This window comes from Electrona antarctica, assembly GCF_951216825.1.
Source record: "Electrona antarctica genome assembly, contig: scaffold_199, whole genome shotgun sequence".
Classification (NCBI taxonomy): domain Eukaryota; kingdom Metazoa; phylum Chordata; class Actinopteri; order Myctophiformes; family Myctophidae; genus Electrona; species Electrona antarctica.
In genome coordinates, this window is record NW_027637166.1 from 180,377 (window position 1) to 193,820 (window position 13,444).

Here is a 13,444-nt window from a genome sequence, read left to right on the forward strand (position 1 = left end):
AGGTGCTGCCACACTATGGAAAGAGCCGCGCACGTTCTCGGCTGCGCGCAGTTTAAATTCTGAGTTTTTAGACAGCTGGTGGATGGAAAAGAAGCTCCACCTCCGCGGACTTTTGCGCGACGGCCAGATTCCCGGAAACGCTCTCCTCCGCGCAAAAAGTCCGCGGAGGTGGAGCTTCTTTTCCATCCACCAGCTGTCTAAAAACTCGAAATTTAAGCTGCGCAGAGCTTAAGAAGTGCGTGGCTGTCGACCGTTTTGCGCTTAGGCGTGGAAAGGGCTACACACACACACGCACTCGCACACGCACACGCACGCAGACGCAGTGACGTCACTCAGGTAATGAGCCACCTACAGACAGGAAGAACTCCAAACATTTCCAGTCCAGTTGTTTGTTTGTTGTTGTGTAGTCCTGAGGAACAACGCGGTCACACCCGACTCTTTCTGTTGTTTCTATTTATTTACACGGCTTGTTTTGTTGTTTCTTTGTGTTTAATTAAACGCTGAAGTTAAACTCCATGATGGTTGTTCCTCTTCCACCACCTCGCCGCTGCTTTCTGCTGCTGTTGGTTCTCTGTTGCTGCTTCATTCACGGCTGTGTGTCTCTGACTGAGGAGGAGATGGGTGAGTTTAAATGATTTAAATACTTTATTTATGATGTGTGTCTCTGACTGAGGAGGAGATGGGTGAGTTTAAATGATTTAAATACTTTATTTATGATGTGTGTCTCTGACTGAGGAGGAGATGGGTGAGTTTAAATTATTTAACTACTTTATTTATGATGTGTCTCTGACTGAGGAGGAGATGGGTGAGTTTAACTGATTTAACTACTTTATTTAGACTCACTGAGGAGGAGATTAGGTGAGTCTGGCTTTAGTTTAAATGATTTGACTTCATTCACGAATGTTTTTATAAGAGATAGGTCAGTCTGCTTTTAATAGACTAATTTTTAGCTCTGGTCCATAGAGCCCTAATTCTGCCTCTGCCTTGCAAGGCATATATAAGGGCTAGCCGCAATTTGCAACTCTAGATTTTTTTATAATGGGATGAATCTAGCTCCTTTCGGAACCCTACGTTAAAGTTTCTGACATTTTGATGACTTTATGTAGGGTTCCTTCTCACCGGATTCAAGCGACATGGGATGCAATCTGATTTCCCCTGACTTAGCCCTGTGCTGCGGTGTGGGTGTCACGCTGACATATTCCAAACGAAGCATATGGACGCTATAGGATACAACGAACCCTCTCACCCCCCCCCCGAACGGCACAGAAGCCGTTAAGTATTTTTAATGTTTGTACGACCGTTTTGCCAGCTCTGAAATTCTCTCTTCGGTCCCTCCTTGTTGACATCTCGGTTGGCTAGCTGCGCCTACGAGGCGCGTAGGGAGGCGCTGCTAGCCAACCGAGATGCCGAGAGGCGGTACAATGGGATGTCAACAAGAGAGAATTTCAGAGCTGCCAAAACGGTCGTACAAACATTAAAAATACTTAACGGCTTCTGAGCCGTTCGCGGGGGGGGGTGAGAGGGTTCGTTGTATCCTATAGCGTCCATATGCTTCTTTTGGAATATGTCAGCGTGAGACCCACACCGCAGCAGAGGGGTAAGTCAGGGTAAATCAGATTGCATCCCATGTCGCGTGAAGCCGGTGAGACCGGACCCTACGTGGTAGGTCCAAAGGAGCTCAACCCGGGGGGTCCGGAGACGGGCTAGGGATGAATCTAGAGTTGCAATACCCTCCATTGACTCCCCACTCATCATTTTGCGTTTGCGATCTGCTTGTCTTAAACGACGTTAAACTCACCAACATTGCAGCTGTAGTCCAAGCTTGAATTATTCTCTTTCAATCTGCCGAGCTTGTTTTTCATAAAAATCCCCCGTAGACATGTTATGAGCTACTTTCTGTCAAGAAATTCTGTGCAAGTGATTATTTTTCTAAGTGCTGGAGTTTGGAAGCGCTCGTCGTAAGTCACTGAACGTCCCTGCATGCATCTGTTTCGCATTTGCACATAATGCAGGAGGCAGCAGCGCGACCCCTTAATACAAACAAGCGCTTCCAAACTCCAACATTTCTTCTTCTTGACAGAAAGTAGCTCATAACATGTCTACGGGGATTTTTATGAAAAACAAGCTCGGCAGATTGAAAGAGAATTATTCAAGCTTGGACTACAGCTGCAATGTTGGTGAGTTTAACGTTGTTTAAGACAAGCAGATCGCAAACGCAAAATGATGAGTGGGGAGTCAATGGAGGGTATTGCAACTCTAGATTCATCCCATTATAAAAAAATCTAGAGTTGCAAATTGCGGCTAATATAAGGCCTATGGACCAGAGCTAGACCGATTTTAGTTAATTTAGGTTTTTAAGAGCAAATCTGTCCATATAGCCTAGTACTGTATCCATATAGCCTAGTACTGTATCCATATAGCCTACTGTACACGTTTTACCCCCGTTTAATTTACTTGCTTTTGCTTTAACTGTATAGTATATGTTTTTATTTATTTATTTTGTTCTGATGAATTGAAAATGGAGGACCCTGATGTAAACAAGTCTTTGTGCTTTTCATGGTTTTATCAGATTTTGTATTGACTTTCTTTCATTCTACAAACTACTACTACTAACACCATCTACTATCAACTACTACTACTACTAACACCATCTACTATCAACTACTACTACTACTAACACCATCTACTATCAACTACTACTACTACTAACACCATCTACTATCAACTACTACTACTAACACCATCTACTATCAACTACTACTACTACTAACACCATCTACTATCAACTACTACTACTACTAACACCATCTACTATCAACTACTACTACTACTAACACCATCTACTATCAACTACTACTACTACTAACACCATCTACTATCAACTACTACTACTACTACTACTACTAACACCATCTACTATCAACTACTACTACTACTACTAACACCATCTACTACTACTACTACTACTACTAACACCATCTACTATCAACTACTACTACTACTACTAACACCATCTACTATCAACTACTACTACTACTAACACCATCTACTACTACTACTACTACTACTAACACCATCTACTATCAACTACTACTACTACTAACACCATCTACTATCAACTACTACTACTACTACTACTACTAACACCATCTACTATCAACTACTACTACTACTAACACCATCTACTATCAACTACTACTACTACTAACACCATCTACTATCAACTACTACTACTACTAACACCATCTACTATCAACTACTACTACTACTAACACCATCTACTATCAACTACTACTACTACTAACACCATCTACTATCAACTACTACTACTACTAACACCATCTACTATCAACTACTACTACTACTAACACCATCTACTATCAACTACTACTACTACTAACACAATCTACTATCAACTACTACTACTACTAACACCATCTACTATCAACTACTACTACTACTACTAACACCATCTTCTATCAACTACTACTACTAACACCATCTACTAACACCATCTACTATCAACTACTACTACTACTACTAACACCATCTACTATCAACTACTACTACTACTACTACTACTAACACCATCTACTATCAACTACTACTACTACTACTACTAACACCATCTACTATCAACTACTACTACTACTAACACCATCTACTATCAACTACTACTACTACTAACACCATCTACTATCAACTACTACTACTACTAACACCATCTACTATCAACTACTACTACTACTAACACCATCTACTATCAACTACTACTACTACTACTAACACCATCTACTATCAACTACTACTACTACTAACACCATCTACTATCAACTACTACTACTAACACCATACACCATCTACTATCAACTACTACTACTACTAACACCATCTACTATCAACTACTACTACTACTAACACCATCTACTATCAACTACTACTACTACTACTAACACCATCTACTATCAACTACTACTACTAACACCATCTACTATCAACTACTACTACTACTAACACCATCTACTATCAACTACTACTACTACTAACACCATCTACTATCAACTACTACTACTAACACCATCTACTATCAACTACTACTACTAACACCATCTACTATCAACTACTACTAACACCATCTACTATCAACTACTACTAACACCATCTACTATCAACTACTACTACTACTAACACCATCTACTATCAACTACTACTACTACTAACACCATCTACTATCAACTACTACTACTAACACCATCTACTACCAACTACTACTACTAACACCATCTACTATCAACTACTACTACTAACACCATCTACTATCAACTACTACTACTACTAACACCATCTACTATCAACTACTACTACTACTAACACCATCTACTATCAACTACTACTACTACTAACACCATCTACTATCAACTACTACTACTAACACCATCTACTATCAACTACTACTAACACCATCTACTATCAACTACTACTACTACTACTAACACCATCTACTATCAACTACTACTACTACTAACACCATCTATCAACTACTACTACTACTACTACTACTAACACCATCTACTATCAACTACTACTACTACTAACACCATCTACTATCAACTACTACTACTACTACTACTACTACTACTACTAACACCATCTACTATCAACTACTACTACTACTAACACCATCTACTATCAACTACTACTACTACTACTAACACCATCTACTATCAACTACTACTACTACTAACACCATCTACTATCAACTACTACTACTACTACTAACACCATCTACTATCAACTACTACTACTACTACTACTACTAACACCATCTACTATCAACTACTACTACTAACACCATCTACTATCAACTACTACTACTACTAACACCATCTACTATCAACTACTACTACTACTAACACCATCTACTATCAACTACTACTACTAACACCATCTACTATCAACTACTACTACTAACACCATCTACTATCAACTACTACTAACACCATCTACTATCAACTACTACTACTACTAACACCATCTACTATCAACTACTACTACTAACACCATCTACTATCAACTACTACTAACACCATCTACTATCAACTACTACTACTACTAACACCATCTACTATCAACTACTACTACTACTAACACCATCTACTATCAACTACTACTACTACTAACACCATCTACTATCAACTACTACTACTACTAACACCATCTACTATCAACTACTACTACTACTAACACCATCTACTATCAACTACTACTACTAACACCATCTACTATCAACTACTACTACTACTAACACCATCTACTATCAACTACTACTACTACTAACACCATCTACTATCAACTACTACTACTAACACCATCTACTATCAACTACTACTACTAACACCATCTACTATCAACTACTACTAACACCATCTACTATCAACTACTACTACTACTAACACCATCTACTATCAACTACTACTACTACTAACACCATCTACTATCAACTACTACTACTAACACCATCTACTATCAACTACTACTACTAACACCATCTACTATCAACTACTACTACTAACACCATCTACTATCAACTACTACTAACACCATCTACTATCAACTACTACTACTAACACCATCTACTATCAACTACTACTACTAACACCATCTACTATCAACTACTACTAACACCATCTACTATCAACTACTACTACTACTACTACTAACACCATCTACTATCAACTACTACTACTACTAACACCATCTACTATCAACTACTACTACTACTACTACTAACACCATCTACTATCAACTACTACTACTACTACTAACACCATCTACTATCAACTACTACTACTACTACTACTACTACTACTACTACCATCTACTATCAACTACTACTACTACTAACACCATCTACTATCAACTACTACTACTACTACTAACACCATCTACTATCAACTACTACTACTACTAACACCATCTACTATCAACTACTACTACTACTACTAACACCATCTACTATCTACTACTACTACTACTACTAACACCATATACTATCAACTACTACTACTACTACTACTACTAACACCATCTACTATCAACTACTACTACTACTACTAACACCATCTACTATCAACTACTACTACTACTAACACCATCTACTATCAACTACTACTACTACTAACACCATCTACTATCAACTACTACTACTACTAACACCATCTACTATCAACTACTACTACTAACACCATCTACTATCAACTACTACTACTAACACCATCTACTATCAACTACTACTAACACCATCTACTATCAACTACTACTACTACTAACACCATCTACTATCAACTACTACTACTAACACCATCTACTATCAACTACTACTAACACCATCTACTATCAACTACTACTACTACTAACACCATCTACTATCAACTACTACTACTACTACTAACACCATCTACTATCAACTACTACTACTACTAACACCATCTACTATCAACTACTACTACTAACACCATCTACTATCAACTACTACTACTACTAACACCATCTACTATCAACTACTACTACTACTAACACCATCTACTATCAACTACTACTACTAACACCATCTACTATCAACTACTACTAACACCATCTACTATCAACTACTACTACTACTAACACCATCTACTATCAACTACTACTACTACTACTACTACTAACACCATCTACTATCAACTACTATCTACTACTACTACTACTAACACCATCTACTATCAACTACTACTACTACTACTACTAACACCATCTACTACTACTACTAACACCATCTACTATCAACTACTACTACTACTAACACCATCTACTATCAACTACTACTACTACTAACACCATCTACTATCAACTACTACTACTACTAACACCATCTACTATCAACTACTACTACTACTAACACCATCTACTATCAACTACTACTACTACTACTACTACTAACACCATCTACTATCAACTACTACTACTACTACTAACACCATCTACTACTACTACTAACACCATCTACTATCAACTACTACTACTACTACTACTAACACCATCTACTATCAACTACTACTACTACTAACACCATCTACTATCAACTACTACTACTACTAACACCATCTACTATCAACTACTACTACTAACACCATCTACTATCAACTACTACTACTACTAACACCATCTACTATCAACTACTACTACTACTACTAACACCACCTACTATCAACTACTACTACTACTACTAACACCACCTACTATCAACTACTACTACTACTACTACTACTAACACCATCTACTATCAACTACTACTACTACTAACACCATCTACTATCAACTACTACTACTACTAACACCATCTACTATCAACTACTACTACTAACACCATCTACTATCAACTACTACTACTAACACCATCTACTATCAACTACTACTACTAACACCATCTACTATCAACTACTACTACTACTAACACCATCTACTATCAACTACTACTACTACTAACACCATCTACTATCAACTACTACTACTACTAACACCATCTACTATCAACTACTACTACTAACACCATCTACTATCAACTACTACTACTAACACCATCTACTATCAACTACTACTACTAACACCATCTACTATCAACTACTACTACTACTAACACCATCTACTATCAACTACTACTACTACTAACACCATCTACTATCAACTACTACTACTACTACTACTACTACTAACACCATCTACTATCAACTACTACTACTAACACCATCTACTATCAACTACTACTACTACTACTAACACCATCTACTATCAACTACTACTACTACTAACACCATCTATCAACTACTACTACTACTAACACCATCTACTATCAACTACTACTACTACTACTACTACTAACACCATCTACTACTACTACTAACACCATCTACTATCAACTACTACTACTACTAACACCATCTACTATCAACTACTACTACTACTACTACTACTAACACCATCTACTATCAACTACTACTACTACTAACACCATCTACTATCAACTACTACTACTACTAACACCATCTACTATCAACTACTACTACTACTAACACCATCTACTATCAACTACTACTACTACTAACACCATCTACTATCAACTACTACTACTAACACCATCTACTATCAACTACTACTACTAACACCATCTACTATCAACTACTACTACTACTAACACCATCTACTATCAACTACTACTACTACTAACACCATCTACTATCAACTACTACTACTACTAACACCATCTACTATCAACTACTACTACTACTAACACCATCTACTATCAACTACTACTACTACTAACACCATCTACTATCAACTACTACTACTACTAACACCATCTACTATCAACTACTACTACTACTAACACCATCTACTATCAACTACTACTACTAACACCATCTACTATCAACTACTACTACTAACACCATCTACTATCAACTACTACTACTACTAACACCATCTACTACTAACACCATCTACTATCAACTACTACTACTACTAACACCATCAATCGATGCTTTACATAGATGGTGCATTACACACACACACACACACACACACACACACACACACACACACACACACACACACACACACACCTTTACATAGATGGTGCATTACATTCACCCATACACACACACACACACACACACACACACACACACATTTTCACACACCTTTACATAGATGGTGCATTACATTCACCCATTCACACACACATTCATACACCGATGGCGGCAGAAACCATGCAAGGCACCAACCTGCACATCAGGACACTACCTCTGGGGGAGCCCAGGAAGATTGAACCGGGAACCTCACGGTTCCCATCCGGCCGCTCTAACGAACCACCCCTATTTGTTGTCACCATCCAAGTTGTCTTTGTCCGAGCTCCGAGGCTTACAGGTCTCTAAATAAATACTTTAAAACAGTGGTTCCCAAACCTTTTCATGTCAAGGACCCCCAAATTGACACTAATTAGCCAGCGGACCCCCATTTGAAAAGGTATGCCAGAGACCCCCATGAGAGAAGATTTTTACGGCTCTAGCAGTGATTCTCAACCCGTTTAATTTCAAGGACCCCCAGTTTGACATGCGTTAGTCTACGGAGTACGGACCCCCCATTTATTTAATGGCATTTCTATCTCTGGGACCCCCAATTTATATTGTAAAATCAATGCTAATATACCTCAGAGTGTACAAATTTGTGTACAAAATTTGTACACTCTCAGAGTTACAGACCCATAAGGGTCCATTTGGTTCCAAATTATCGTTTAGCTGGGTCCCCCCTGGAACTCCCTCAAGGACCCCTGGGGGTCCCCGGACCCCACTTTGGGAACCACTGTTTTATGAAACGTCTATGGGGGGATTCTCTTCAGGGCGACGCGTTGGGGGCGGGGCTGCCACGCTCTATACACCCACACCGAAAAGTCCTGCAGATTGACAGCTCATATACAGCCAATCAGAAAGGTCCTATCTGATTGACAGCCCCAAACCGCCCCCTAAGGTCTTCCACTGCTGGCCTGCTCGCTTTGCCTAAAAAAAATGGCAACAACAAAATACGGGGAAGCAGCTTTTTGCTTCTAGGGGCCGACGGCGTGGAACAACCTCCCACTGTACCTTCGACAGGCAGCCTCTGTAGTTTAACAAACTCCCACTGTACCTTCGACAGGCAGCCTCTGTAGTTTAACAAACTCCCACTGTACCTTCCACAGGCAGCCTCTGTAGTTTAACAAACTCCCACTGTACCTTCGACAGGCAGCCTCTGTAGTTTAACAAACTCCCACTGTACCTTCGACAGGCAGCCTCTGTAGTTTAACAAACTCCCACTGTACCTTCGACAGGCAGCCTCTGTAGACATTTTTAAAGCACAGCGCAAGACCCACTTCTACACTCTTGCTTTTAATTGATCTTTTAATTTTTTGTTATTCATGTCCTCACTGTATGCATTACTGCTATTATTGTCTCCACCAGGCCGAAGGCATGGGGAGAGAGTATGTTTTGCACTCCGTCCGTCCGTCCGTCCGTGTGTTCGTCCGCGTGTCCGTCTGTGAACAGCTAATCTCCGGCACCGTTAACCCGGTCGATGCCAAATTTTGCACACACACTCCCTGGATGCCAACGATGAACCTCTGCCCCAAAATTTCCAGAACGGCCTGTTATAGCGCCACCAGGAGGCCGCTTTGTGCAAAACAGGTTTTTGGACAGTACACCTACAGATTTTGTCCAAACATCACTCAAATTGGTACACAGTCTCTCTAGAGCCATTCAACAAAACAGATTTTTCTGATTTCTCAGACTCCATCCTGATTGGCTAAGATTGGCTTCCAAAGTTCGCAGGAGTGCTCAGTTTCAAACAAAATGCTGCAAATCATGAACACATCGTGTGATTTCCGTGAAATTGCGCACGCACATTCCCACTAGGCCGAGGAAGAAATGCCACATGAACATTTTCAACTCAGCCTCATGGTGGCGCTATAACTGGCCAAAAAGTGTTTTACCTCCAACTGCACGGATTTGTGGATAACTTTGTAAGCCAACTCCCTAGAGGCCAAGGAAAAACCTTTGCCTGGAATTTTTCACATCTGCTCTTTATAGCGCCACCAGGAGGCCGACATATGTAAAACACATTTTCTAATATTACTCCTTCAGATGTTATCCAAATTTCACGCAAATCGGTACACATGCTCTCCATAGTCATGTGATCAAGACGGGTTTGCTTGATTTCTCATAATCCACCTTCATTGCCTAAGATTGGCTTCTAAACTTTTCAGGAGTAGCCCGCTTTGTACCCGTTTTGTACAAATCGCCACAACAACTCAACGCAGCGTCCGATTGCGGTGAAACTGTGCATGCATATTCCCACTAGGCTGAGGAAGAAATGCCCCACACACACACACACACACACACACACACACACACACACACACACACACACACGATTATATTACTCCTAAACATTTTTCCAAACATCACACACACTCCTATCCTCCTGGTGGAGACCTGTGCCCAGAAGGGCACTTTTTCTAGTTTGTAATGTTTTATGCCTTGCTTTTCTTTTCTTTTTTCTCCATTGCTCTGTAAAGCACTTTGAGCTGCATTTCATGTCATGAAAGGTGCTCTACAAATTGTATTATTACTTGCGCAAGCAGAGCGCGCAAGTACTAGTGCGTATGCACCACCCCAGCAAAGTGCGTAATGACTACTGACTACTGAGCTAGCTATACCAGTTATACCCTGACGTCATATGCTGGGACGGAGCATACGCATCAAAAGTAACCACAGTATACCGCTAATCAACTTAAAAATTACATATACATAGAGGCATTTCCTTTAATCCACCCGACATTGATCGAGATATACGTCACCATCGAAGGCATTGGGTCCTTTAATCCGCATCTTTATTACGTCATCATTGAGAGCTAGTGATCATTGAGAGCTAGCTATACCAGTTATACCCTGACGTATATGCTGGGACGGTGCATACGCATCAAAAGTAACCACAGTATACCGCTAATCAACTTACAAATTACATATACATAGGAACATTACCTCTAATCCTCCCGACACTAAAACATATCGTCATTACGTCACCATCGAAAACCAATTACATTCTGGCATTGGGACCTTTAATCCACATCTTTATTACGTCATCATTGAGAGCTAGTCATCATTGAGAGCTAGCTATACCAGTTATACCCTGACGTCATATGCTGGGACGGTGCATACGTATCAAACCACAGTATACCGCTAATCAACTTACAAATCACATACATAGAGGCATTTCCTTTAATCCACCCGACACTGATCATCATATACATCACCATCGAAAGCCGTCACTCATGCGTATGACGTAATGACTACTTGTGCTTGATATGGCAGTGGTGTGATATTACATACATGTATACATGGGGCATTACCTTTAATCCTCCCAACACTAAAATATAGCGTCCTTACGTCACCATCGAAAACCAATTACACCCTGGCATTGGGTCCTTTAATCCACATCTTTATCTTTATTTTTGAGTGGTGCAAGCCACTCCAATAACCAGCTTTGTCTGTATGTTTGTGTACGTGTCCGTGCAATGTTTGTGTACCTGTGAACGTGTCCGTGCACAGGTGAGCATGGTTACCATGGTCACTGACGTTACGTCAGACCACAGCTGATCAGGCTATATAAGACCTTGCACCACTCGGTTCACACGGGTGTGATTTTTTCTTTTATAGATAGAAACTTCTACACTACTTCATAATACTATTTTTATGTGCAAAAAGTAGGTACGTAGCAAATAGCTAAACCTAATAATTCAATATTTCAAACGTTCTTTCACAGAGAAGCTGAGATTTGACAGTTTGTAGCGGTCGAGAGTACTTGCGCGCTCTGCTTGCGCACTAGTAGGCCATTTATGGCCTACTAGTGCGCAACAAGCTCTAGTTCTAGTTGTTATTATTATTATAATAATAGATCCAAACAGTATGTTAATCTCACGTTGCCACTCGATGTATGCATGGTGCACATCACCTCTATAAGGAAGGGATTTAAACTGATGTATGCATGGTGCACATCACCTCTATAAGGAAGGGATTTAAACTGATGTATGCATGGTGCACATCACCTCTATAAGGATGTATGCATGGTGCACATCACCTCTATAAGGATGTATGCATGGTGCACATCACCTCTATAAGGATGTATGCATGGTGCACATCACCTCTATAAGGATGTATGCATGGTGCACATCACCTCTATAAGGAAGTGATTTAAACTGATGTATGCATGGTGCACATCACCTCTATAAGGATGTATGCATGGTGCACATCACCTCTATAAGGAAGGGATGTATGCATGGTGCACATCACCTCTATAAGGAAGGGATGTATGCATGGTGCACATCACCTCTATAAGGAAGTGATTTAAACTGATGTATGCATGGTGCACATCACCTCTATAAGGATGTATGCATGGTGCACATCACCTCTATAAGGATGTATGCATGGTGCACATCACCTCTATAAGGATGTATGCATGGTGCACATCACCTCTATAAGGAAGGAATGTATGCATGGTGCACATCACCTCTATAAGGATGTATGCATGGTGCACATCACCTCTATAAGGATGTATGCATGGTGCACATCACCTCTATAAGGAAGGGATGTATGCATGGTGCACATCACCTCTATAAGGAAGGGATGTATGCATGGTGCACATCACCTCTATAAGGAAGTGATTTAAACTGATGTATGCATGGTGCACATCACCTCTATAAGGATGTATGCATGGTGCACATCACCTCTATAAGGAAGGGATGTATGCATGGTGCACATCACCTCTATAAGGAAGTGATGTATGCATGGTGCACATCACCTCTATAAGGATGTATGCATGGTGC

At 40.0% G+C, this 13,444-nt stretch overlaps 1 protein-coding gene across 2 annotated transcripts in view; it reads left to right on the forward strand.

The window, feature by feature from the left end:
* The first annotated feature begins 235 nt into the window (after positions 1-235).
* Positions 236-13,444, forward strand: part of f2rl1.1 (coagulation factor II (thrombin) receptor-like 1, tandem duplicate 1) — a 34,855-nt gene continuing 21,646 nt past the window's right edge. Inside the window, exons 1-2 of one of the 2 annotated variants that reach the window (XM_079531936.1) lie at positions 236-336; positions 507-621. In XM_079531936.1, coding sequence (XP_079388062.1) covers positions 516-621 — 106 coding nt within the window. In that variant the 5' untranslated portion in view covers positions 236-336; positions 507-515. Of the gene's footprint in view, positions 337-380; positions 622-13,444 lie in introns of those variants that run through there. The other variant, XM_079531935.1, reaches the window with a different exon arrangement.